The 25,157-nt window shown below is 46.0% G+C and overlaps 2 protein-coding genes across 4 annotated transcripts in view; one reads left to right on the forward strand and one right to left on the reverse strand.

Moving 5' to 3' along the window:
* Positions 1-12,275: 12,275 nt before the first annotated feature.
* Positions 12,276-25,157, reverse strand: part of SLC25A38 (solute carrier family 25 member 38) — a 34,926-nt gene continuing 22,044 nt past the window's right edge. For all 3 annotated transcript variants that reach the window (XM_014062851.2, XM_014062850.2, XM_087713001.1), the window contains one exon: positions 12,276-12,636. In XM_014062851.2, coding sequence (XP_013918326.1) covers positions 12,514-12,636 — 123 coding nt within the window. In that variant the 3' untranslated portion in view covers positions 12,276-12,513. The remainder of the gene's footprint in view (positions 12,637-25,157) is intronic.
* LOC148045874 (uncharacterized) lies at positions 15,615-24,990 on the forward strand. The gene is made up of 4 exons (XM_087712154.1): positions 15,615-15,993; positions 16,295-16,387; positions 22,874-24,153; positions 24,388-24,990. The coding sequence occupies exons 1-4, from the start codon at positions 15,615-15,617 to the stop codon at positions 24,916-24,918; spliced, it is 2,283 nt and encodes a 760-aa protein (XP_087568280.1). The 3' UTR covers positions 24,919-24,990.

Genomic DNA, 25,157 nt, shown 5'->3' on the forward strand with positions numbered 1-25,157 from the left:
TTGCACCATTTCCATGGCCACTCCCCCCCCCTCTTTATGGCCCAAATCTGGCCAGCCTGCTATGTTCCTTCTAAGCAAAGTGGGAGAGCGACCAAACATCAGTTCATATGATGAGAGTTTATGCTGCTTTCTTGGTGCACTTCTACTTGCATACAAAGCAAGTGGCAAAGCATCTAGCCCTAACTAGGGTTAACCTTTGCACATGTTCCACACTGTGTTGTAACCTTCCTTGCACTACCTGCCAACCCATTCACATAATATCCCCTCAGATTTGCAAAGTTCAATGCTGTCTTCCCCATATGAGTGGCATTATGGGATAACTGTACCAATTGCCAGGCCACAGAGGATGGTACATATATTCTTCCATCTGGAAGAATATACCACCCTTCCTTCACTACTCCTCTTAAATCGTTTACTGCTTTGTTACATTCAGACTGTGAGTATGATGGCTTAATGCTTTCTGGTATTTCCATTTCCATTTCTTGGATTTATAGGCCGCCCAATCCCGGAGGACTCTGGGCGGCTTACAGAAATAAGAAATAATTAAAAAGGATTAAAACAAATAAAACACAACAAATTAAAAGAAACACAACATGCACCCAGTCTAAGCGGGGCTGGACCTCAATCAAGAGGTCAACAGCCCCAGGCCTGCCGGAAAAGCCAGATTTTGATAGCTTTACGGAAGGCCATGAGAGTGGGTAGGGTCCGGATCTCTGGGGGTAGCTCATTCCATAGGGCCAGAGCGGCAACAGAGAAGGCCCTACTCCGAGGCGTTGTCAGCCGGCATTGTCCAGCTGATGGCACCCGGAGAAGGCCCATCCTGTGCGATCTTATCGGTCTTAGGGAGGTATGTGGTAGAAGACGGTCTCTTAGATATCTGGGTCCTAGGCCATGTAGGGCTTTAAAGGTGATAACCAGCACCTTGAATCGTGCTTGGAGACCAATGGGAAGCCAGTGCAACTCGCGGAGGTGTGATGTGGCTGTACCTTGGTACACCCAGTATCGTTCGCGCGGCTGCATTCTGGACTAATTGTAGTCTCCGAACTCTTTTCAGGGGCAGCCCCAAATAGAGCGCATTACAGTAATCCAGTCCTGAGGTGACGAGGGCATGAGTGACTGTTTGAAGTGCCTCCCGGTCCAAATAGGGCCGCAACTGGTGCATCCGGCGAACCTGGGCAAAGGCCCCCCTGGTCACAGCCGACAGGTGATGTTCCAAAGTCAGCTGCAGATCCAGGAGGACCCCCAAGTTGCGGACCCGCTCTGAGGGGAGCAAATTTTCTCCTCCCAGCTTAAGGACGGACTAGCTGGGCTGTCCTTAGGGGGCAACATCCACAGCCATTTGGTCTTGTCAGGATTGAGTGCAAGTTTGTTCATTCCCATCCAGACCCTAACAGCTTCCAGGCACTGGCACATCACTTCCACCGCTACACTGATTTGGCATGGGGCGGACAGATACAACTGTGTGTCGTCCGCGTATTGGTGGTATTTAATCCTGTGCCGGCGAATGATCTCATCCAGTGGCTTCATGTAGATATTAAATAGGAGGGGGGACAAGACCAACCCCTGCGGCACCCCATAACTGAGGGGCCTAGGAGTTGACCTCTGCCCTCCAACCAACACCGACTGCGACCTGTCAGAGAGATAAGAGGAGAGCCACCGTAGAACAGTGCCCCCCACTCCCACCTCTTCCAGCCGTCGCAGAAGGATACCATGGTCGATGGTATCGAAGGCCGCTGAGAGGTCAAGGAGCACAAGGATAGAGGAATGTCCTCTATCCCTGGCCCGCCAGAGATCATTGGTCAGTGCGACCAAAGCGGTTTCAGTGCAGTAACCAGGCCTGAAACCAGACTGAAAAGGGTCTAGATAATCTGCTTCATCCAAGGTCCGTCGGAGTTGGAGGGCCACCACCTTCTCAACAACCTTCCCTAAAAAAGGGAGGTTGGAGACTGGATGATAGTTTTTAAGAATAGCTGGGTCCAGAGAAGGCTTCTTGAGGAGGGGTCTCACCACCGCCTCCTTCAGAGGTTGTGGAAAAGATCCCTCCCGCAAGGAGGCATTCGTAATTCTCTGGAGCCAGCCTCGTGTTACCTCCCTGCTGGTCGAAACCAGCCAGGAAGGTCACGGATCCAGTAAACAGGTGGAGGCACTCATCGCTCCAATGGCCTTGTCCACTTCATCAGGAGTGACAAGCTAGAACTCATTCCAGAAAGTCTGAACAAGACCCTCCCTCTGTATCTCTGCTGGTTCTGTCCAAATGAAGTCCAGGTCTGTCAAAATCTGAGCGATTTTGTCCGACAGAAACTGAGCAAAGTCCTCAGCTCGTCCCTGTAAGGCATCACCCGTTTCCCCCCCTTTCAGGAGGGAACGGGTTATCCTAAACAGGGCGGCTGGGCGATATTCTGCGAACGCAATAAGAGCAGAAAAATGAGCACATTTTGCCGCCCGTATCACCACTAAATAAGTCCTAGTGAAGGCTCTTAGTAGTGTTCAGTCGGATTCGGAGTTGCTAGCCCTCCAACGTCACTCTAGGCGTCTCTTTTGGGCTTCATCTCCCGGAGTTCCTCGGTAAACCAAGGTGCCCTCCTGAATCCACTGCTGTGGAGAGGCCACAAAGGCGCAATCCGATCTAGCGCCTCAGTCGCCGCTGTATTCCAGGCGGCAACCAAGGACTTTGTCGGATTGTGAGCAAGAGAGTCAGGTATCTCCCCAAGCTCCTTCTGAAATCCCAATGGATCCATCAGGTGCCTGGGGCGGAACCACTTAATTGGTTCCACTTCCCTGCGGTGGGGGAGCAGCTTCCGAAAATCAAGCCTCAACAGGAAGTGATCCGACCATGACAAGGGCGAGATCTCTACTCCCCTCAACTCAAGAGATCATGTCTCCACTGCCTCGAGAAAAACACTAGGTCGAGTGGATGTTCCGCTCTATGAGTCGGACCCTGAATTACCTGGGTCAAGTCCATGGCTGTCATGGAGGCCTTGAACTCCTGGGCCCCATCAGAGTGTTGGCCTAGGGATGGCAGGTTGAAGTCCCCCAGTACTAACAGTCTGGGGAACTCAACCGCCAACCCGGCTACTGACTCCAGGAGCGCAGGGAGGGCTGTTGTGACGCAGCTAGGAGGTAGGTATGTCAGAAGCAAGCCCACTTGAACCCCTAGGTCCAACTTCAAAAGAAGGGATTCACACCCCACAATCTCCGGAGCAGGGCTCCTGCGACGTGCTAATGATCCTTGGATAATAATTGCCACTCCCCCACCCCTTTCCTGCTGTCGTGGTTGTTGGGAGCACCTGGAACCCTTCCGGGCACATTTCTGAGAGGGGGACTCCTCCCTCATGGCCCAACCAGGTTTCAGTATACATGCCAGGTCTGCCCCCTCGTCAAGTATTAAGTCCCGGATGAGAGGAGCTTTATGAACCACAGACCTGGCATTTAGCAGCAGCAATTTGAGACCAGGGCCCTGGCTTCTCTTGCCACCCAGTCCTTGAGTTGAGCTTACAAGGCCAGAACGAGGGATTGCTGTGACGTAGCGAGCCTTCCTTCCCTGGTAATGGCTAGCCCAGTAGCTCCCATCATACCTGCCCCTCCCCATCATGACTGGGATGCTCCGCCCCCATCCCCATAGACCCCCCCTCCCACGGCCCACGCTCTTCCCGGCAGGCCACATCCATCACTCATTCTAGGAAGAGGAGTAGGCCTGGGCCCCCCTACCACTTCTGCTTATGCACTCAGTGGAGGAGGCACTGCCCTCAGTCCTCTCAGATGTACTCCCGGTCACTCTCTCATGCATACCCCATTATAGTCCATTAAAAACATATAAAAATACAGTAGTATAATAATAAAAATAATTAAAATTAGGTGGGTTCATTCATCAACTATCACACCATACACACTCCATACACAGAAAAAATTGTGCAGATCTTAAAAATTCCACTCAAGTGGATTTGTGCAGAAATGGAGGTCGGAACCAATGATGATGAAAGGAGGGAGAGTTCCACAGCCCCTCTCCCCTCTTGTAAGTCCGGAAATGAAAAAGGGGGGGCAAAGGCCCAGAGTCTAAAATAGCTGAAGTGGTTGCGGGGGGGGCAGGTAGGCGCTAGTTTGAAACAGGGGGCAAGTTCGCAGCCTCGTCCCCCCGCCACTCGTCGCCGACCCAGCCAAGGCGCTGTTGAAAAAGGTCCTCTTGAGGGAGCTGCAGATGGCAGATAGCAGGGAAAAGGGAGGGGGGAAGGCCTAGAGGAACTGTGGCAGCAGCAAAGGCCAGCCGCCCAGTCCCAGCACACATGGCCACAACAACTCACACCCCCTCCTCGGGGTGCCACTCCGATAAAGCCCAGCCCAGGTCCAGAGGTCCAGCAAGCCCAGATCGATAACTTTGCTTCAGCAGCATAGCCAGAAGGCACTCGCCACCCGAGTGCCGCAACTGCCGCCATCAGAACGCCGCCGCCCAGGAGCTGCCCGAAAGCAACCCCCTCCAGCAAATCCAGCAAGCCCAGCAGGTCCAGCAAGCCCAGCACAGATCAAAACCTCACTCCAGCAGCACAGCCGGGAGCCATTCGCCACCCAAACGCCGCCGCCACTGTCGCTCTCAGAACGCTGCCGCCACCACTGTCATCGCCAGCCAGCACGGAGGTGAAGAAACACGGGAGCGCCATCCAGGGGCCGCCCGAAAGTGGCCCCCTCCCGATAAACGCTCCCCCAGCTTGTCCGATGATCAGTCTCTCGTAGGGACTCCTCCTTTCCAAAGTCCGGCAGCTCCGTCCCGAGAATTTGCCTATTCTTTACTCCTTGCAAGCCCGAGCATTCAGTTCGGGCAACCATTTTCCATCCTGCACATGCGCCTTCCCACCAAAATCCATTGCTACGTTGACATAAAGTTCAGGCAATGGTTCTATTCTTAAGGCTGCTACACAGGCTTCCACATCCGCAGCCTGATTTCCAAGTGCAACCCTATCACTACCATACTAATGCCCATGACAATGCATCACAGCAATTCTAGCAGGCTTCTGAACTGCCTCTATCAACCTCTGAACCAGGTACCCATGTTGTATATATTTGCCTGCAGAATCTCAAAATCCACTTTCTTTATAAACTGCTCCATGTGCATGCAACGTGAGAAAAGCATATGTACTATCAGTCCACACATTTAATTTCTTTCCTTCTGCTCTTTCTAATGCCCGAATGAGAGCCCACAATTCAGCAACCTGTGCACTTTTGCCTCCTCCCAATGGTCCACTTTCCACCACTCCATCATCTACAATAGCATATCCTGCTACTCTCTTCCCTTCCTGAATGTAACCAGAGCCATCTGTATACCAATTATAATCCACTTGTGGCATGGGTATATCTGATAAATCAGCCTGGATAGAATACACACTTTCCAACACCTGCACACAATCATGTTCCAATTCTGTCTCTATAGGCAAAAGAGTAGCAGGGTTCAACCTAATTGATTCAACCAAATTCACATGCGGGTTTTCTATCATCATTGCCTGATATTTCACTATTCATTGACTGCTTATTCACAAATGGCCCTTCCGGTCAAAAACAGAATGAATAGCATGCGGTGTATGTACCTTAATGGGACATGAAAATGTGAGCTTGTTGCAATCCTATAGTAACTCAGCAACAGCTGCCAAAGCTTTCAAACAATGTGGCCATCCTTGTGCCACAGAATCCAACTGTTTAGACAAATAGGCTACCGGTTGCCACTTTCCAAATTGTTGGGTCAACACTCCCAAAGCTATGTTCTTTTTTGTATCCACATACAATTTAAACAGCTTATTTGAATTTGGTAAAGCTAAAGCTGGAGCCCTTGTCAAAGCGATCTTGATATCCACAAATGCCTGCTTTTTGTTCCTGTGCAATGCCACAGCCAATAGCTCAGTCTTCTCATGCATACAGGCATCCTTTCCCTTTTTCTCTGCCCTGTCCCTATTAATGAACACTTTCCTAGCTACTTCCAACAATTCCGCAGTATTTTTCCCTAAAGCGCCCTCTAGTTTCTGCAATGTTTTCCGTATTTATTCACTGTGCAATAAATCTGTCATTCAACATCCTCACATTCTCTGGAGCCCTCGGATCAACCTGCATGTACAATCCATAAGCTTCAATCAACCGTTGGAGGAAGCTCTCTGGACTTTCATCTGCTTCCTGTGTTACTAAAGACGGCTTCGACAAATTCACTGGGGGTTTCCCCACTCTCCTAAGAGCTTCCACTGTTAAATTCTGATATTCCTTCAATGCTAGGTACAACACCAGTTACATATACTCGCCTGAGACGTCTTCACAAAGCCCCGTCCTGGCCAGGATACAGTTCAGACCTCCTTTCCTTCCCTTAAGGGATCTTGGACTAGCCCTCAGCACTGTTGGCCCCAACAAGGTATCACAGCCATCTCCCGGAGGCTCAATCCCCCGGGGTGCCTGGAGAATGTTCGGACGTGGTCCCCTGCAGGGTCCAAGGGGTCAGGCTGCCCTCAGCGAAACATCGCCTCACTTAGTGTCCCGGCGGAGTTGCCAAAATACTTACTGGACAGGATTTGAAACAGCGAATAATGCTTCATTATCTCACAGCAGTGGTAAGTAAATGTTTTTTATTTATGATATTGTAAATGACATTGGAGTGGATAACTCACTAACATGATGCAATTTATATTTTGCAGACTCCAAAATAATAACTCCTAGACAGCAAACTCTTCAAGACACCCCGATTTTATATTCCAGTGGTAATTGCCATGGTCAGAAAGCTTCTGCAGATTTTTCTGATCTAGACTATAACTGGGATTCTGAGCTATCCCAGAGACCACGCTATCTATGCAGTGAGCTAAAGAGCTGCAATTTGTGTAAAGACCGATTTGCTTGCAGCTGTGGACATGATTTGGGGAATACAGACGAGTCAACAAATTGTAAAATAGCGTGTTATGTACCTCTATATTCTGCTTCTGATAGTGGTGATGAGGGATATTTTTCTGATGGACGGGTCATGCCCCTCTGAGCTCTGTATAACTAGTAAAAGATTGTGTTAATGTCAACGCTTGACCTATTTGTCAGTGTTCTTTCAATATAATGATGCATGAAAAGCTTCTAAGCTATATTTATTACGATGATAGGAACAGAGAAAGGGACCTTAGAGGACTTCTAGTCCATCTCTCTGCTCAAACAGTAGAACCTATAGCATCTCAGACAAGTGTCCAGTCTCTTCTTAAAAATCTCCAGTGATGGAGCACCCACAATTTCTGGAGGCAAGCTGTTCCACTGGTTAATTGTTTCACTGTTAGGAAGTTTCTCCTTAATTCCAGCTTAATTCTCTCTCTGTATCTCTCTCTAATTCTATCTCTCCACTCTCTCTCTATTTCTGTATCTCTCTCCCTCCCTCTCCCTATCTCCTCCTCTGTATATCTGTTTATGTCTGTCTGTCTCCCCCTCTCCCCCATCTCTCTGTATCTCTCTCTATCTTCCTCTCCCCCTCTCTATGTCTCTCTCCCCTTCTCGCTGTCCCTCCCCCCCTCCCCTCTCTGTATCTCTCTCTCCCTATCTTCCGCTGTCTCTCCCCCTCTGTATCTCTCCCTATCTGTATGTATGTATGTCTCTGTGTGTGTGTGTGTATATGTATGTGTGTGTGTGTATATATATATATACACACACACACACATATACATATATGTACATATACACATACATACATACATACATACATACATACATACATACATACATACATATATGTATACTCACTCTCTTTAGAAAGCTCAGCAAGTTCTCCTTGGAGCTCTTCGCTACTCCTTTTCTTTCTTCTTGGCAATTTTTTGGGATTCCGGGCTGGCTGAGGAATGAGTGCGAGCTGCTGCGAAAGTTTCCCTTTGGCGAACTTCTTCCCCCCTCATTCTCCTCTGGTGACCCCCTGGCCACCTGTGGTAGGGCCAGGAGGCTGAGCATGAGCGGGGAGACCCTCCTCAAGTGAGCAGCTGGGCTTACCCAAAGTACAGCAAAGGTGCATGAAGGGCGGGCAGCTGCTCACTTGAGGGTCTCCCCGCTTGTATGCACTCTCCCAGCCCCGCCAAAGCCAGCCAGGGGGTCGTGAGAGGAGAAGAAGAGGGAGGGGGGAAGCCTCTGCCACGGCTCACGCTCATTGCTCAGCCAAGTTGCCAAGAAGAAAGAAAAGGAGTAGCGAAGAGACCCAAGGAGAGCTCGCTGGGCTTTCCAAAAGAGAAAAGACACAGAAACAGAGAGGGAATGGGAGAGACAGACAGACAGACAGACAGACACACACACAGAGGGGGTGGAGAGAGGGAGGGCGGGAGAAAGGGAGAGGGAGACACGGAGAGGGAGAGAGAAGACTAGCTGACGAGTGAGCATTTTTGGTGAGGGTGTTCCGTCTTTCTCCAAGCCTGATCCCCAGGATGGGAATTCAAGTTTTGGTGGGGCCAGTCCCCCTTTCCCCTCTGTCCTGAGCTTCTTAAAGCTGCAGCTAGACATTGTGGGCCATCCCCCTTTCTGTCATCCCATCCCCACCCTGCCAGCCCTCGTGTTAGTGAGGCCAGTGTTAGCTGCAGCTAGGTTGGGCCAGTGTCTTGGGCTGAAGAGCAGGTTGCCTGTCTCCCCAAATGATCAAGGCATGGCCAGCACCACTAAGGGATGGAAGAAGCTCCAGCAAGTGTGAAGCGCTGGAGAATCAGCCCCAGCCCCTTCTTCATCCCCCGCCATCGCCCTTAATGTCTCAGGGCAGGTGAGGAGTGACTGGCAGGGGAGGGGCAGGACTAGTGATGACAGCTGCAGCTGAGCGCCCAAAGAGCCACAAGGTTGCCAAGACTAGCCAGACGCAAACCTGTAGCCGTTCTTCATATGGTTTACTCTCCAGGCCTTTGATCATCTTAGTTGCTCTTCTCTGAACTTTTCCCAAAGTCTCAACATTTTTTTGTAGTATGGTTACAAAATTGGTTGCAGTATTCAACCAATACTGCATGGTATGGTCTTCCCAGGGTTTTGAAAAGTGGCAGTAATATTTCACGTGATCTTGATTCTATGCCTCTGTTTATACAATCCAGGATTGTATTAGCTTTTTCGTCTGCTGCTGCACATTACTGACTCATATTCAAATGATCATCCAGTAGGACTCCAAGATCCCACTCAGAGTTAGTGTTTTTGAGCCACGTCTCTCCTAATCTGTACTTACCGTATTTTTTGGAGTATAAGACACACCTTTTTTCCTCAAAAAATGGGCTGAAAATCTGGGTGCATCTTATACACTGAATACAGCATTGTTTGCTTCCTGAAGCCCCGCCTCCTTCACCAAAATGGCCATGCATAACCTTATGGAGACTTTCAGAGAGCTCCTGAGGACTGGGGAGGGCAGAAATGAGTTTTTTGCTCCCCCAGCAGCACTCTATAAGCCTCCCTAACGTTATGCATGCAATTTTTTTTGACAAAAAACGGGCTGTTTTTTGCTCGTTTTTGCCCCACCACCACCCAGGAGCACTCTGCAAGCCCCTCCCTGGCTATTCATGCCTTTTTTTGGGGAAAAAGGGGCCCATTTTTGCAAAAAACAAACCATTTTTGGGAGGTTTGCAGAGTGCAAAAACTCCCCCCCCCTTTCGGAAAGCTCTTTAACTGATTGATGAGAATTACATTGATCAAGTGCTGTGCCAGCAGAAACGAAGTCTTAGGTGCTGCAGATTGTCAGCAATTTCCTTCTCCAGCACATGGATAAATACACCTGGAAACATCTACCTACCTACCCTCTCTCTCCCTACCTATCTAATGTATTTCTCTCTATATATATATCTTTCTCTCTATCCCTTTATCTACCTACCTACCTACCTACCTACCTACCTACACACTCTCTCTATCCCTACCTATCTACTGTATTTCTCTCTATATATATATCTTTCTCTCTATCCCTTTATCTACCTACCTACCTACCTACCTACCTACCTACCTACCTACCTACCTACACACTCTCTCTATCCCTACCTATCTACTGTATTTCTCTCTCCCCCCTCTATCTATCTACATACTTACCTACTTTCTCTCTCCCTACCTATCTACTGTATTTCTCTCTCTCTATCCCTCTACCTACCAACCTACTTACTATCTCTCTCTCTCCCTACCTATCTAATGTATTTCTCTATATATATATATCTTTCTCTCTATCCCTTTATCTACCTACCTACCTACCTACACACTCTCTCTATCCCTACCTACCTACTGTATTGCTCTATCTCGCTATCTATTTTTTCTCTCTATCCCTTTATCTACCTACCTAACTACTCTCTCTCTCTCTCTCCTTACTTACTTACTGTATTTCTCTCTATTTCTCTCCCTCTCTATTCCTCTATCTATCTACCTACTTTTAAAAAAAATTGCCTCTTCAAAACATTGGAGTGTCTTATACTCCGGTGCATCTTATACTCCGAAAAATATGGTATATCTTTGACTTTTCCTGCCTAAATGTAAAGCTTTGCTTTTATCCACATTAAAATTCATTTTGTTGGATTGTTGGACCCATTGTTCAATATGGTCAAACCTAAAACAGAATTAGCAATTCCCTAGTTTCTTCTAGTAAAGCCAGGATTCAAAATGCTTTCAAAATGCCATAAAAAGTTTTGCTGGTAGTGTTAATGGTTATCTTTCCTCTTGAATCCTAGCATCAACTCTTAAATGCATAGCCTTGTCTTATTTTGGATAAGCATTTAAACCTTACTCTACACCCTTTTCTGAGGAAACTATTTTGATAATGCATTATAATCACTTTTACTTTCCTTTGAGCAAGATGTACAAATATGGCTTGTAACATCATCATGATTTTTGGCAGAGAGGAGTGGTAAGTATTACACTATACTTGTTTACAACCAACTTAGTATTCAGAAGCTAATTAAAGGATTGGGTTTAATAGTATGAGGCATTTCACTTCAAAAGTGTAAAAGAACCAAAAGTGATCAAACTAACCAGGAGGAAAAGGGACATTTGTTTTTTAAAAAAGGAAGCATTTTTTTTTTTAAAAATAGATTTTTAATAATAATAAAATAATCCAAGACAAGCATTTAAAATATGTGGTGGGTTTCCTTTACAGCCCAAATAAGTAAGTCCTCTTGTAGATTCCAAGGCTTCAGATCTCTGAAGATAAAGAGGTTTCTTACCACCAAGGAAAGCATAGCTATTAATCAGCAGAACTGCATGGGAATAGGTTTAAATAACCACTTTTCTAACAATAATTTTCTGCCTTCATTATCTATGCAAAACACACATCAAGCTAGTCTTCTAAAAATGTTAAACGTAACATTGCAGCATACTTTCAAGACTAATCTTTGGATTAAGGAGTGCACAGAACAGGCCAACCATATTCTGTTTGGAAAAAGGTAAGATGAGAGTCTTGATAAAAACAGTAACCCAGGAGCAGTGTTTAGTACTAGCTTGATATCTCTGGTCCACCATGGATTTTAATTCCTATTGCCCATGCCATTTAATTACTGATATAATGTTTAGCCAATCATTTGGCAGTATTGATACTGCAGCTTCAAAAATAATGCATGCAACATTCAACTCTCTAATTTAATCTTAAACAGGAACATTGAAGCCATGTTTCATTATGAATTTGGCAGAATTAAGATCTAAGGAAAAGATTTCTACAAACCAGAACTGTCCATTTATGCTGGAATTGCAACTCTAGCTATATTAAATATCACTTTTGAAAGTCACAGTGCCAATAAGCCTGGATGAAGATTGAAGAAAGCTGCTTGAGAAATGACAAGATGATATCCTAGTATTATTTTTAATCAAAATGTCAAATTTAGTCTTTTACTTTAGCATTAATTTTCTTACTTTAACAATTGTTATCAAGTAAATAGTGAATGAGATTTTCTTGATTAAACCCTTTGCAAGGCTTCCCTCAGATTTTTTTGATTGAGTATATAACAAGAGCAATATTGAAAGCAGAGAAGAAATGCAGGACACAATTGTGGAGATTGAAACCAGCAAGAACAATGTTTCTAAGTTCTAGAATCAAAACTGAAAAAAGTATTCAACAGTTCATTGAATAAAATTGTCAAAACAGATGGCTGAAAAAGTTCCTTTGGGTAAAATGGCTTTGTGGGACAATTCATCTTTACTAAACAACAGGATCCTTGGTTTGCACTGATGAAGTTACCTAGTTGGTAATGAAATGTCCGCAAAAAAATACCAAGCTCAGAGAGTACCAAGGACAACACAGTTCAACCCTAAGCTATGAATACTCTCTTCTATTAATACTTACTAAACTACAAAAAAGACAGTAGTTCATACAATTTCCAAGTATGGTACAGGTTTCCTGTGCCATTATCTCCCCTATATGCTGTCACATTATTCTACTCCATTCACTCATATTTCTAAAGATTCTGAGCCACTCTTTTGGCAATTCAGTATATAGATTAAAAACTGCCTAAGCTAGTAACCTTTCACATAGGACTATTCCAAACACAAATTACACCAAGCAATAACAGTAAGTGGAAAAATAAAGGTAGAGGGATTGTTTCTTGCCATATCTTAGGATTTCAAACCCATTTTAGCCATCATTTGTTCGTATACAGTCCATGCCATTGCTGCCATCAGTGTGCGCCGCAAAGCTCGTGGAACAGCACCATGAAAAAATCCAGCCAGTCCATAATTCTGTAGGGAAAAAAATAACCACCATCATCTTCTTAAGCATCAGTTCTGGATGATAACTATTAAAGATTAATCTTTAATCAAAGATGGAAACAGAAACTACTAACTATAGAAGTCACTTGGTCACGCAGTGATAGAATGAATTAACAATATTTTTTATTTTATGTATTGCCTTTTTTGGCACCCATCTTGCCACATATGTCAAAACTATGTATCTATTTCTTTTAAGAGAATGCAACCTCATCCAAAACTAATATATTCTCCATTCCAGGTATCACCCCCACAACCTAGTTCAAGGTAACATTTTAGAATATGCTTGGATTCTCCTGATTGACATACAGGTAAAACTTGAAAAATTACAATATCGTGCAAAAGTTCATTTATTTCAGTAATGCAACATAAAAGGTGAAACTAATATATGAGATAGACTCATTACATGCAAAGCAAGATAGTTCAAGCTGTGATTTGTTATAATTGTGATGATTATGACTTACAGCTCATGAAAACCCCAAATCCACAATCTCAGAAAATTAGAATACTGTGAAAAGGTGCAATATTCTAGGCTCAAAGTGTCCCACTCTAATCAGCTAAGTAAGCCATAACACCTGCAAAGGGTTCCTGAGCCTTTAAATGGTCTCCCAGTCTGGTTCCGTAGGAATCACAATCATGGGAAAGACTGCTGAGCTGACAGTTGTGCAGAAAATCATCATTGACTTTCCATAAGGAGGGAAAGCCGCAAAAGTGCATCAAGAGCCATCACACACAGATGGATCCTGGACATGGGCTTCAAATGTCGTATTCCTCTTGTCAAGCCACTCCTGAACAACAAACAAAGTCAGAAGCGACTTACCTGGGCTAAAGAAAAACAGACCTGGTCTGTTGCTCAGTGGTCCAAAGTCCTCTTTTCTGAGAGCAACTTTTGCAACTCATTTGGAAACCAAGGACCCAGAGTATGGAGGAAGAATGGAGAGGCACACATTACAAGATTCTTGAAGTCAAGTGTGAAGTTTCCATAGTCTGTGTTGATTTGGGGAGCCATGTCACCTGTTGGTATTGGTCCACTGTGCTTCATTAAGTCCAGGGTCAACGCAGCCATCTATCAGGAGATTTTGGAGCACTTCATGCTTCCTTCCGCAGACAAGCTTTATGGGGATGCTGACTTCATTTTCCAGCAGGACTTAGCACCTGCCCACACTGCAAAAACCCACAAATCTGGTTCAATACCATGGGATTACTATGCTTGATTGGCCAGCAAACTCGCCTGACTTGAACCCCATAGAGAATCTATGGGGCATTGCCAAGAGAAAGATGAGAGACATGAGACACCTCAGCAGTGCCACAGGCTGATAGCTTCCATGCCATGCCGCATTGAGGTAGTAATTGTTGCAAAAGGGGGCCAAACCAAGTACTGAGTACATATGCATGCTTATACTTTTCAGAGGTCCGATATTGTTCTATGTACAATCCTTGTTTTATTGATTGCATATAATAGTGTAATTTTCTGAGATTGTGGATTTGGGGTTTTCATGAGCTGTAAGCCATAATCATCACAATTATGACAAATCATGGCTTGAACTATCTTGCTTTGCATATAATGAGTCTATCTCATATATTAGTTTCACCTTTTAAGTTGCATTACTGAAATAAATGAACTTTTGCACGATATTCTAATTTTTCGAGTTTCACCTGTACTACAAAGAATTATCACTAGCTTATTGATTAGCTCTCAAATTCCTAAGGACCAAAACCCACACTCTACCCTGACTTCATTGAGATGTGAAATAGCATTAAATATAAATATATTAATACAAGATAAGCAGGAGTTATACTTCCTGTTTTTCTTCCACAAGAGATAATTTATCAATAAACCATGACTGTTCATTCCAAAAAAACAGAATGAAGAGTTTAAATAATGTATGTTGTGTAACTATAAATTAAATAAGTTATGTCCTATGTCAGAATCTACTTTGCTTGCTTTCTATCCGCTGCCATAGTAATGGGGAGGGTGAGGGCTCCTGGTATGTGGGGGGAATTGCTAGGTGCTGGAGGAGGTATCATGAAGGGAATTTTGTTCTCACCATCTTCTGCGCATGCTGATGCCTCGCGTTTGGGCTTGGTCAAGGTCAACCATCTCTTCATACCAGCTGAATGAGGCCACTTGAAGATGCACCCCACATGACACTTTTGGGAGTTGCAGATTGGACATTGGGTTGGGGTAACTACATGTTCGTGCTTTTTTGCTTCAGATTTTGCTTCACTTTTGTTGTTTTCATTTCATGTCCAGTAAAAGTACCTTTATCTCTATTCAAATGGAGTTGGGGTTTTTTCTTTCTTGGATACTGAATGAGGCACACCTGACATTAAGCAAGATCTCACTTCACACCCATCCCAGAGTTAAAAGCTACTGGGGTGGGTGGGTGCATCAACATGTCTAACCCCTGCAGCAACCAAGAGGATATGGGTGGGGTGGCGTGTTAGATTCTCTCCTCCCTTGGAAACAGAATGGATGGCTGAAGTGAATCTGGAAGAAAAATCGGTCTGACCCAGATGGTCGCTGGGAGTAGGACAGATGAATGATCCTGAGATGCTAGTGGAAGTTACAACCACCTGGCTCTGGAGACCAGAGGCTGCCTGGCAGGAAGCCGAAAAAGATCTCATGATGATTCATGCTTTACAACTTTTACAAGAGCTTGGGGGAATCGCCATATGCGCAAAAGTCACACCAACAGAGAGATTGGAACAGCTGAGTAGGCAAAGCAGACACCCTGGCTAACCCCGAAACGGCCCTGGGAGCTGCTCCAGGAACCAGGCAAGTCGAAGGAGTTCCAGCGGCCTCCGCAGCAGCAACAATTCAAGCTCCCCCAAGGGGGGTGGGGGTAGCCCCATGAAGGTGTCAAATTTCAAAGATTCCTCCTCTTGGAGTGAAGTACGGAGGAGATCCCAAAGCACTGGGATCTTTTTTGGTTCAAGTTTGGAATTACATGCAAGAGTATGGAGAGAATTTCCCATCAGAGGTTGCCAAAGTGAGAAGTGTTACTATGGCAGTGGAGGGCAAAGCAGCTGACTGGATGGTGGCTCTACATAATGATGATTTCCCCCAGCTGAGAGATTACGTGTTTATGATGGCCCTGAGGGCACACTTTGATGATCACCTCGCAAATTGGAAGGCAAGAACTAGGATAAAAACTTTAACCCAGGGACGGAGGTCTGTGGCAGAGTATACTCAGGATTTTCTCAAGCTGTCTGTGCACATGCGGGGATGGTCCCGGGAGGCATTGATGGACAGCTACATGGATGGCCTTAACGAAGATGTGTACCAGAGCTGTGTGAACAGCCCCCCCCCCATGACCTGCAACATTGGTATGAGCTGGCTGCTGATGTGGGAATTGACTTAGCCAGAAATCGATACCGTGGAGGCAGCAGCTGGAACAACCCCCCACCCCGAAAGAGGCACCAAGAGCAGGAAAAGGGGGGACAGCAACCAAGTCCAGAACAATGGTGTGTTTCCGATGTGGAAAGGAGGGGCATTGAGCTGCTGACTGCTACTCTAGGTTGGGCCCAAAACCACCTTCGGCTGGAGGGAAGAAACCTGACAAGCAGCAAGGAAAGCGCCGTGAAACAGTCCTGAAAAGCATGGAAGTTGCTGATTTCCTCTCTCCAGGCCAGGAGGAGAAGGAACCCACACCTGTCTACCTCATTGAAGGGGAACAACATTTTGAGGTTAAGGAGATCCTGGATTCCAGGAAAAATAGGGGTACTTAATGGCCTGGAAACATTTCCCTCTATCCCATGCTGAGTGGGTGAATAAGTCTGATGTCAGAGCTCCCAAACTCTTGCAAAAGTTCCATTCCAGGTACCCTGATAAACCCTAATTGTGATGTATATATTTGTTATTATTGTTGTTTGTTTTATCTTTTTCTCCAGGGATGATGTCCTTTCTGCAGGAGGGTCGAATGTCAGCATCTACTTTGCTTGCTTGCTATCGTCTGCCATAGTAACGGGGAGGGTGGGGGCTCCTGGTATTTGGGGGGGGATTGCTAGGGGCTGGAGGAGGTATCATGAAGGGAGTTTTGTTCTCACCATCTTCTGCGCATGCTGATGGCTCGTTGGGGTTGGTCAAGGTCAACCATTTCTGCATACCAGCTGAATGAGGCCACTTGAAGATACATCCTACAGGACACCTTTGGGAACTGCAGATTGGGCATTGGGTTGGGGTAAGGGTTGGTCAAGGTCAACCATCTCTGCATACCAGCTGAATGAGGCCACTTGAAGATACATCCTACAGGACACCTTTGGGAATTGCAGATTGGGCATTGGGTTGGGGTAATTGGGGGAGGAGGGCTCTAGGTAAAAATTTGATATGTACATGTTCGTGCTTTTTTGCTTCAGATCTTGCTTCACTTGTTTTTATTTCATGTCCAGTAAAAGTTCCTTTATCTCTATTCAAATGGAGTTGGGGGTTTTCTTTCTTGGATACTGAATGAGGCACACCTGACACTATAACCAAATGGTGCTCTAGTTTTTTGGGTTTGCACTTAAGTGCAATTACTATTGGTACTATTTTTGCTTTCTTTTGCCAATGGTTATTCTACTTATCCCTAAAAGTGATTCTGCCATCCAGTTGGGAGGAGGGGGGCCTTGGAGTCGATTTATTAGCAGTGCCTGTGACAACTGATATTTTACAACTGGTTTCCTGGCACCAAAGTGCCTCACCTTTTTGGGGAATGTTTATGATGGCCATGTGGGATGATTCACTTTAATGGAAGATAGCCACGGGAATGTATGTTTATTTGGTTCTCAGGGCAGTTGGTAAAGGAAACATCTTCACACTTGTGTTTTGGCTAAAATCTGCATTCTAACTAATGGGAGGGGTCTCTACTGCTTTAATTCTACTTGCATTGCCTAAGGGAATTCAGACGTTGTTTTGAACTTAATGGTTTCCATTCTACTTAATAAAAGGTTCCTTTTGAAATACTCCATTTCAAAAGTCTTCACTTTCTTAGTCTAGGAGAGGAAGACTTACAGCAGATCTTTGTATTTTGTGGTTTTCTCCGCTTTTTTGTTATTTTTATTTTAATAAATGTTTTTTAATTTAAATTTAAAACAGGTACAGCATCTTTCTTTACATCTGTAGAAAATGTGTCAATCAATTACAGATAAGTTTTGGTACATCTCCTCCACAGTCAACCAACATAACTCATATTAACTCAAGCATTATTATATATCCATTTTCATTTAACTGCAATTATTATTTAGAAATATTAATAAAAGTAATAATCTTGAACAGTACCTGCCCACACCAGTGGGAAAATTAAAAAAAAAAAAAAAGGACAAATGAAAAATTAAAATTAAAATAAAAAAAAAATAATACAAAAAAAGACAAAAACGACAAGAGACAAGGCAGGAAAACAAAACAAAACACAGGTGTCTATTATATAAAAAAAAGAAGTATATCAACTGGTTACAACATGCTTTGGTGCTTCTCTTCCATTAACTCATATTAATTCAAATATCTTAACTCGAATATTTACCATATCAACATCATTATACCTCCAGTTTTAATTACCTATGGTTATTTAAACATCCTTCATCCTTAACTATGCCAAAGAATTAATCCATAACACATGCTGACAATTCATTTACTTATTTGTAAAATCCTCTATTATCATCAAATCCTCATGTCCTATTTTAGCTGAACATCCATAATATTTAATTATATCATATATCATAACATTTTCCCAGTATTGATTAACATTTGATTGTATGTATTTTATTTAGTTTTTTTAATAGTGATAATTATTGTAGTTAATACTCTTTATGTATAATCTAAAAATGTTTTCTCATATCCAATTGTTAGTTATCATATCAACTCCACATTATATACATTACTATCAATATCAATTATTATTCAACTATATCTGTTACAAAAAAGAGCAATTAGGTTTAGCTAGTTTTCAATTGTATTCTTCAATCTATCAGCCAGTTCCAAATTATATATATTACTATCCATATCAGTCATTGTTCAGCTATATCTATTACACATTAAGGTAATCAGATTTAGCTAATTTTAAATTGCGTTCTTCCATCTGTCAGTCGGTGTCTCTCCAATAGCAAAATCTTCTCAAACCAATTGCCACGCGTTGGATAAATTTACCAAATGTTTTCATAAGCAAATCCAGACAAAGATATCTTCGCACCTTTGGACTCTGAATGTCAATGATGAAATAATAATGTTGTCCCGGGTTAATTTTCCAAATTAACTTTAATTCTCAAGGGTGGATTTTCCATTCCTCCTGCACTCTGTCTCTTTAAATGAGTCTTCTTTATAGCTCCCCCCCTCCTTTCTTCCTCTGAGATAGACCAGACACCATTTCTCACATTTTCCATTTGTATTTCAGGGACATTTAAACATTCAACGATCTCAGTTTTTACTTCATATTTTAAAATCAGATGATCCAATTTTCTTTCCAGCCTCTGATAAGAATCAAAAAGCTCTCTACATGCGGAAAAAAGAATCTGAAATGAAATCTTAGAGGTGTTTTGAGACGCCATGATGTGTCGCAGTTAAAAATTGCAAGCTCTTTTTTTTCCCACAGACTTCGAAGCACTTTTCTTAGTCTCTTGCAGGCTGTGCAATCTTATCTGATCGTAAACAGAGCCAAGTAATAAAGTAATAAAAATGTCGAATCGTGACGGGCTAATTAGTAGAAAATAAATTTTACGATCCACTTAGGGAGAGTCAGAGGGGGGAGGATGTCGAGGAGTTTCTTGAAGCATTTAAGAAGTAAAGTAGCCACCAGCCATAAATCCATTAAAAAAAACCAATTCGCCGCTAAATTTTCCTATTCTTTGGTTTCAGTTAGCTTAAGCTTCTAACGCGGACAGTCTCTCTTGGATAATAAAATCAGCTTACCAGATGACATCACTTCTACCATTCTTAGGGGCAACCTGCAGTTTCAGTTAGCACGCAGCTAATCCAGAAAGGAATTGGCACGAGGAGTTAATACCCCCCCCCCCCAGAGACTTGCGGGTGTCTCTGAGGTCCTGGGTCTCTCCTCACCTTCACTGTCGTCTCTGGGACAGCTAGAGTTCAAAGAACCTGTCCAAAAATCCTTCGGTATAGAGGAATTTCAGGAGTAGCCTGAAACTCCATCTTCTCACTGCTAAGCCCCGCCTTCTTCCCCTTCTCCGCTTTTTTGTTGTTGTTGTTGTTTTGTATTTCATTCTGCTGTCTCTTTGTATTGCCATGTCCACTATCCAGACTTTTTTTGTGTTTCTTATCAAAATTGTTAAGTCTGGGCTGCTGTTTGGCAGATGCTTTTCTGTTTGAATTCTAAAGTTCCAGCTTCTTCATTTTCTATTACTTTGTCCATTTTTGTGGTTCCATTAGTTCTTGCTTATAGAAAATGGTATTTCTTGCCAAAATTACAATGCACAATTATTGCTACTATGTGCTGCTGGTGTTTGTAGTCCATCTGCCTCAGAAATTACAAACTCAGACAAACAATCAAGCAGTGAATAGTCTAATTAAGGAACAACCAAGGAGAAAACAGCACCTCCCATCAACACTGATGGCGAAAAATACTGTATGCAACAAATACAGCAAGATAATATAAATAAATGGAGAACAAACCCCATTCCCTTCTAGCACTGAAGATGTTTGCCTGATAATGAAACATCTGCATTAAAATAATTGATCTCAGAAAGCACCAAGGACTTCACAATTCAATCCTGACAGATACACACACACACACACACACACACACACACACACACACACACACACACACACACACACTTTTATTGTACTGGCCATGTAATATTTTGCCTTGCCATGCCTCTTTTCTATTCTTCATTTGGTCTTTTTTGTAGGCCATTTAATGTCTCTGCATGAACTGCGCATGCGCGGGTTTGGAATGGCGACCGGGCTCTTTCGCTCTGTTCAAACTTGGCGAAGGAGCGCTGGGAAGCCTTCCAAACAGACCGCAAAAAACTTTTGGAAAGGGCCCCTGGGAGAGCTAAAGATCTGCAGGGGTCTGAGGAATTCCAGATAGCTGGGGGCTAACACTTCGGAGGTTTGTTTTAGCCCCGCAACACTGTGCAGCCTTCAACCACCCGGCTGCGCAAGGACGGCAACGCTGACGCTGACGGTCAGCGTTTTTTCTCTTTACCATCCTGCACGCCTGGATGTCCCTGGTGCTGCCCGTCCGACCTAGTGAGCCCCCTGATGAGATAAGACTTCGTTGTTCATCTTGGCAGCCGTCTCCTGAGCAGCAGAACAGCAGTAGTTGAAACTGGAGGGAAAGCGTGGAGGGAAAGATGGCGATTTCAAACAGCTGATCCGCAGCACTTTTACATCTCGGACGCCTCTTCCCTAGCCAGCCTGCTTGAACTTGTTCGCGCTGAAGGACTGGTGAGCCCTGACGAGCCCTAGTGACTGGTGAGCCTGGAGGGTTTTAACTTTAATCAACTTCTCCTTTAAAGAAGGAAGCGTCGGAAGCTTTATTGAGACCTTAAGCTTTGGCTGTGTTTGTTGCCGCCTCAGACGCCCCCCCCCTTGGTTCTATCTTGCTCACCCTGCTATTCGTTATCTGCCCCTACGGCTTTAGGAAAGACCTGGCCATTTCGACTGACTGGTGTGCTTGCTAGGGTGGGGAAGAGGACGACCCTCTAAACCCCCTGAACTGAGCCCTGTGTCACTGCGGCCTTCTCTGGACATTGCCCTTTGCCTCCCGCTCTAGCCACTAGGGGAGTAGGATTGTGGCTGAGTTGGTGTGAGAGTAATGGGGGATGGCGACCACGGTGGCAGAGACTGGGCTCCAAAAACATCAGCACTTCCCCCCTCCTCTGCTAAAGTGGCTCAGGCTAGTTCCGAACTTTGGCCCCCTGGATTGGGGCACTTACTCATTGTTAAGGCTGCCATCTATGAATCACTGGACTTTCTACTTTCTACATCTTGCCCTGCCTGCATATGGCCGCCTTATATATCATCCACTTTTGATCTGGCGGCCAAGGACGTCTCCCCAGGACATAGGAGGGGAGAGAAACGGAGTACCTCTCCCCCCCCTTTTCACATTGTTACACATCTAACTGCGCAATTTTTTAAAATAGTATGATGAGTGTATGGGATTGGTTGTGATTGAATGAATGGCCCACTTTTACTATCATATTGTTGTAAATTTCTGTGTTTTAACTCTTACGTGGGGACTGTTTGGGGGAGTGTATGGGTATGTATGATTCGGAGGACCTGCCGGGAGATGCGGGGGCCATGGGGGTGGTTGAGGGGACCAGAGACACGGGAGAGGGTCGGGGTATTACGGTCGTAACAGGGAGGGGCAGATATGGCGGGGACTTTATGGCAGGCCATTACCGGGGAAGGAGGGTTCGCTACATCACAGAGATCCCTCCTTCCGGCCCTATGAGTCCCACTCCGAGACCAGATGGCGCAAGTAGTCAGGATCCTGGGCTCAGGCTGCTGTCGCTAAATGCCAGGTCTGTGGTACATAAAGCTCCTCTCGTCCGGGACTTAATTTTAGACGAGAGGGCAGACCTGGCATGTATTACTGAGACCTGGCTGGGCCCAGAGGGAGGAGTCCCCCTTGTAGAGCTGTGCCCAGAAGGATTTCAGGTGCTGCACCAGCCGAGAGCCCAGGAAGGGGTGGGGGTGTGGCCGTTGTTATCCGGGAGTCGTTAGTTCCTCGTAGGGTCCCTGCTCCGGAGCTTGTCGGGTGTGAGTCTCTGCTGATAAAGTTGGACCTCAAGGGTCAAGTGGGCTTGCTGTTAACGTACCTGCCTCCCAACAGCGTTGCAGCAGCCCTCCCCTCGCTCCTCGAGTCGGTAGCCGAGCTGGCAATTGAGTTCCCTAGGTTGATGGTCCTGGGGGACTTTAATTTGCCTTCGCTTGGTGAAAACTCTGATGGGGCGCAGGAGTTCATGGCTTCCATGACAGCCATGGGCTTGACCCAAGTAATTCGGGGCCCAACCCATTCGGCGGGTCACATGCTCGACCTCGTATTCCTCTCGGAGCAGTGGATTTGTGACCTTGGTCTGAGGGGTAACGACATCATACCCCTGTCGTAGTCAGACCACTGCATACTGAGGCTCGACTTCCGGAGACCAAACCCCCACTGTAGGGAGGAGGAACCGACCAGGTGGTTCCGCCCCAGGCGACTTATGGAACCGTTAAGGTTCCAGACAGAGCTTGGAGTCATTCCTGATACTTTCGCCCACAGTCCGGTAGAGACTCTGGTTGCTGCTTGGCACTCGGCAGCATTGGAGGCCCTCGACCGGATTGCGCCACTACGGCCCCTCCGAGGCGGCGGATCCCGGAGACCTCCTTGGTTCACCGAGGAACTCCGGGAGATGAAGCGCCGGAGGAGATGCCTAGAGCACCGATGGAGGTCCGATAAGTCCGAATCGAACCGAGCAATGGTAACCACCTGCACCAAGGAATACACCAGGGCACTTAGGGCAGCGAAAAGATCTCATATAGCCACCTTGGTTGCGTCCGCTGAGTCCCGCCCAGCCGCCCTGTTTAAGATAACCCGCTCCCTATTAAATAAAAGGGAAGCGGGGGAACCCTTGCAGGGCAGAGCTGAGGATTATGCCCAATTCTTAGCGGACAAAATTGCTCGGTTTCGGTCGGACTTGGACTCCATCCCCGCAGTTCCAGCCGAGGCACAAGAGGATCAGGTAGAACATCTCTGGGTTGAGTTTCAGGATGTTACCCCCGGGGATGTGGACAAGGCCATGAGGGCTGTAAGTGCCTCCACCTGCGTACTGGACCCGTGTCCCTCATGGCTGGTTACTAACAGCAGTGAGGTGACACGAGGCTGGATCCAGGCGGTTGTGACCGCCTCTCTTCGGGAGGGGAACTTCCCCGCCGCACTGAAAGCGGCGGTGGTGAGACCCCTCCTAAAAAAGCCATCCTTGGATCCAGCTGTTCTTAATAACTATCGCCCAGTCTCCAACCTTCCCTTCCTTGGGAAGGCTGTTGAGAAGGTGGTGGCCTTTCAGCTCCAACGGTCCTTGGAGGAAGCTAACTATCTCGACCCCTTCCAGTCAGGCTTCAGACCCGGTTACAGCACGGAAACCGCTTTGGTCGCATTGACTGATGATCTCTGGAGAGCCAGAGATGGAGGATACTCCTCCATCCTGGTTCTCCTTGACCTCTCAGCGGCTTTCGATACCATCGACCATGGTATCCTTCTGCGACGACTGCGGGAGGTGGGAGTGGGAGGCACCGTGTTGCGGTGGTTCTCCTCCTACCTCTCGGACAGGTCGCAGTCGGTGTTAGTGGGGGGGCAGAGATCGTCCCCTAGGCCCCTAACATATGGGGTGCCTCAGGGCTCGGTCTTATCCCCCCTACTATTCAACATCTACATGAAACCGCTGGGAGAGATCATCCGTAGGCACGGGATTAGATACCATCAATATGCGGACGATACCCAGTTGTATCTGTCCGCCCCGTGCCATCTCAATGAAGCGGCAGACGTGATGAACCGAGGCCTTGAGGCCGTTATGGACTGGATGAGGGTTAACAAGCTTGTGCTCAACCCAGAAAAGACCGAGTGGCTGTTGTGTTTCCCTCCCAAAGATTTGACCAATATTCCATCACTCAGGCTGGGGGGTCAAATTTTATACCCCTCAGAGAGGGTTCGCAACTTGGGAGTCCTCCTAGATCCACAGCTATCGTTTGACCACCACCTGACGGCTGTGACTAGGGGGGCATTCGCCCAGGTTCGCCTGGTGCGCCAGTTGCGACCCTACCTGAACCGGGAGGCACTCACAACAGTCACTCGGGCCCTTGTGACCTCTAGGCTGGAATACTGCAATGTGCTCTACATGGGGCTGCCCTTGAAGAGCATCCGGCGACTTCAGCTAGTACAGAATGCGGCCGCGCGAGCGATTGTGGGTGCACCTCGGTTCACCCACATAACACCTATCCTCCGCGAGCTGCGCTGGCTACCTGTCGATCTCCGGATGCGCTTCAAGGTGCTATTAGTCACCCATAAAGCCCTGCATGGTAGTGGATCTGGATACTTGAGAGACCGCCTCCTGCCAATTACCTCCCTGCGACCAATTAGATCTCACCGATTGGGCCTCCTCCGTATTCCATCGGCCAGCCAATGCCGGCTGGCAACTACAAGGAGGAGGGCCTTCTCAGTGGTAGCCCCGACCCTTTGGAACGAACTCCCCGTGGAGATTCGTACCCTCACCACCGTCCAGGCCTTCCGCACAGCCTTGAAGAACTGGCTAGCCCGTCAGGCCTGGGGACAAGGATAGTTGCCCCTCCCGAATGATGAATGTATGTTGCTTATTACTTTTATTATATGTGTCTATGTCATTGTTGTATTTCCCCCCCCCCCTGATTTTATGTGAGCCGCCCTGAGTCCCCTCAGGGAAAAGGACGGCCTACAAATGTTAATAAAATCTAAATCTAAATCTAAAAAATCCCAATATTTTTTTAGCTTTTCATTGTCTCTTTTGAATGGTATATAAATGTGGTTTATCTCACTGTGCCT

The sequence above is a fragment of the Thamnophis sirtalis genome, unplaced genomic scaffold (assembly GCF_051295495.1).
Source record: "Thamnophis sirtalis isolate CommonGarterSnake01/CBP01778 unplaced genomic scaffold, rThaSir2_p1.2 scaffold_4, whole genome shotgun sequence".
In the NCBI taxonomy this organism is placed as follows: domain Eukaryota; kingdom Metazoa; phylum Chordata; class Lepidosauria; order Squamata; family Natricidae; genus Thamnophis; species Thamnophis sirtalis.

Coding starts and splice junctions, on each gene's coding strand:
- LOC148045874 (XM_087712154.1), top strand. CDS start 15,615: ATGCAAGAGTATGGAGAGAATTTCCCATCAGAGGTTGCCAAAGTGAGA. Junction 16,388..22,873: donor GGATTCCAGGAAAAATAGGG/GTACTTAATGGC, acceptor ACAGTCCGGTAG/AGACTCTGGTTGCTGCTTGG. Junction 24,154..24,387: donor ACCGAGGCCTTGAGGCCGTT/ATGGACTGGATG, acceptor CGCCTGGTGCGC/CAGTTGCGACCCTACCTGAA.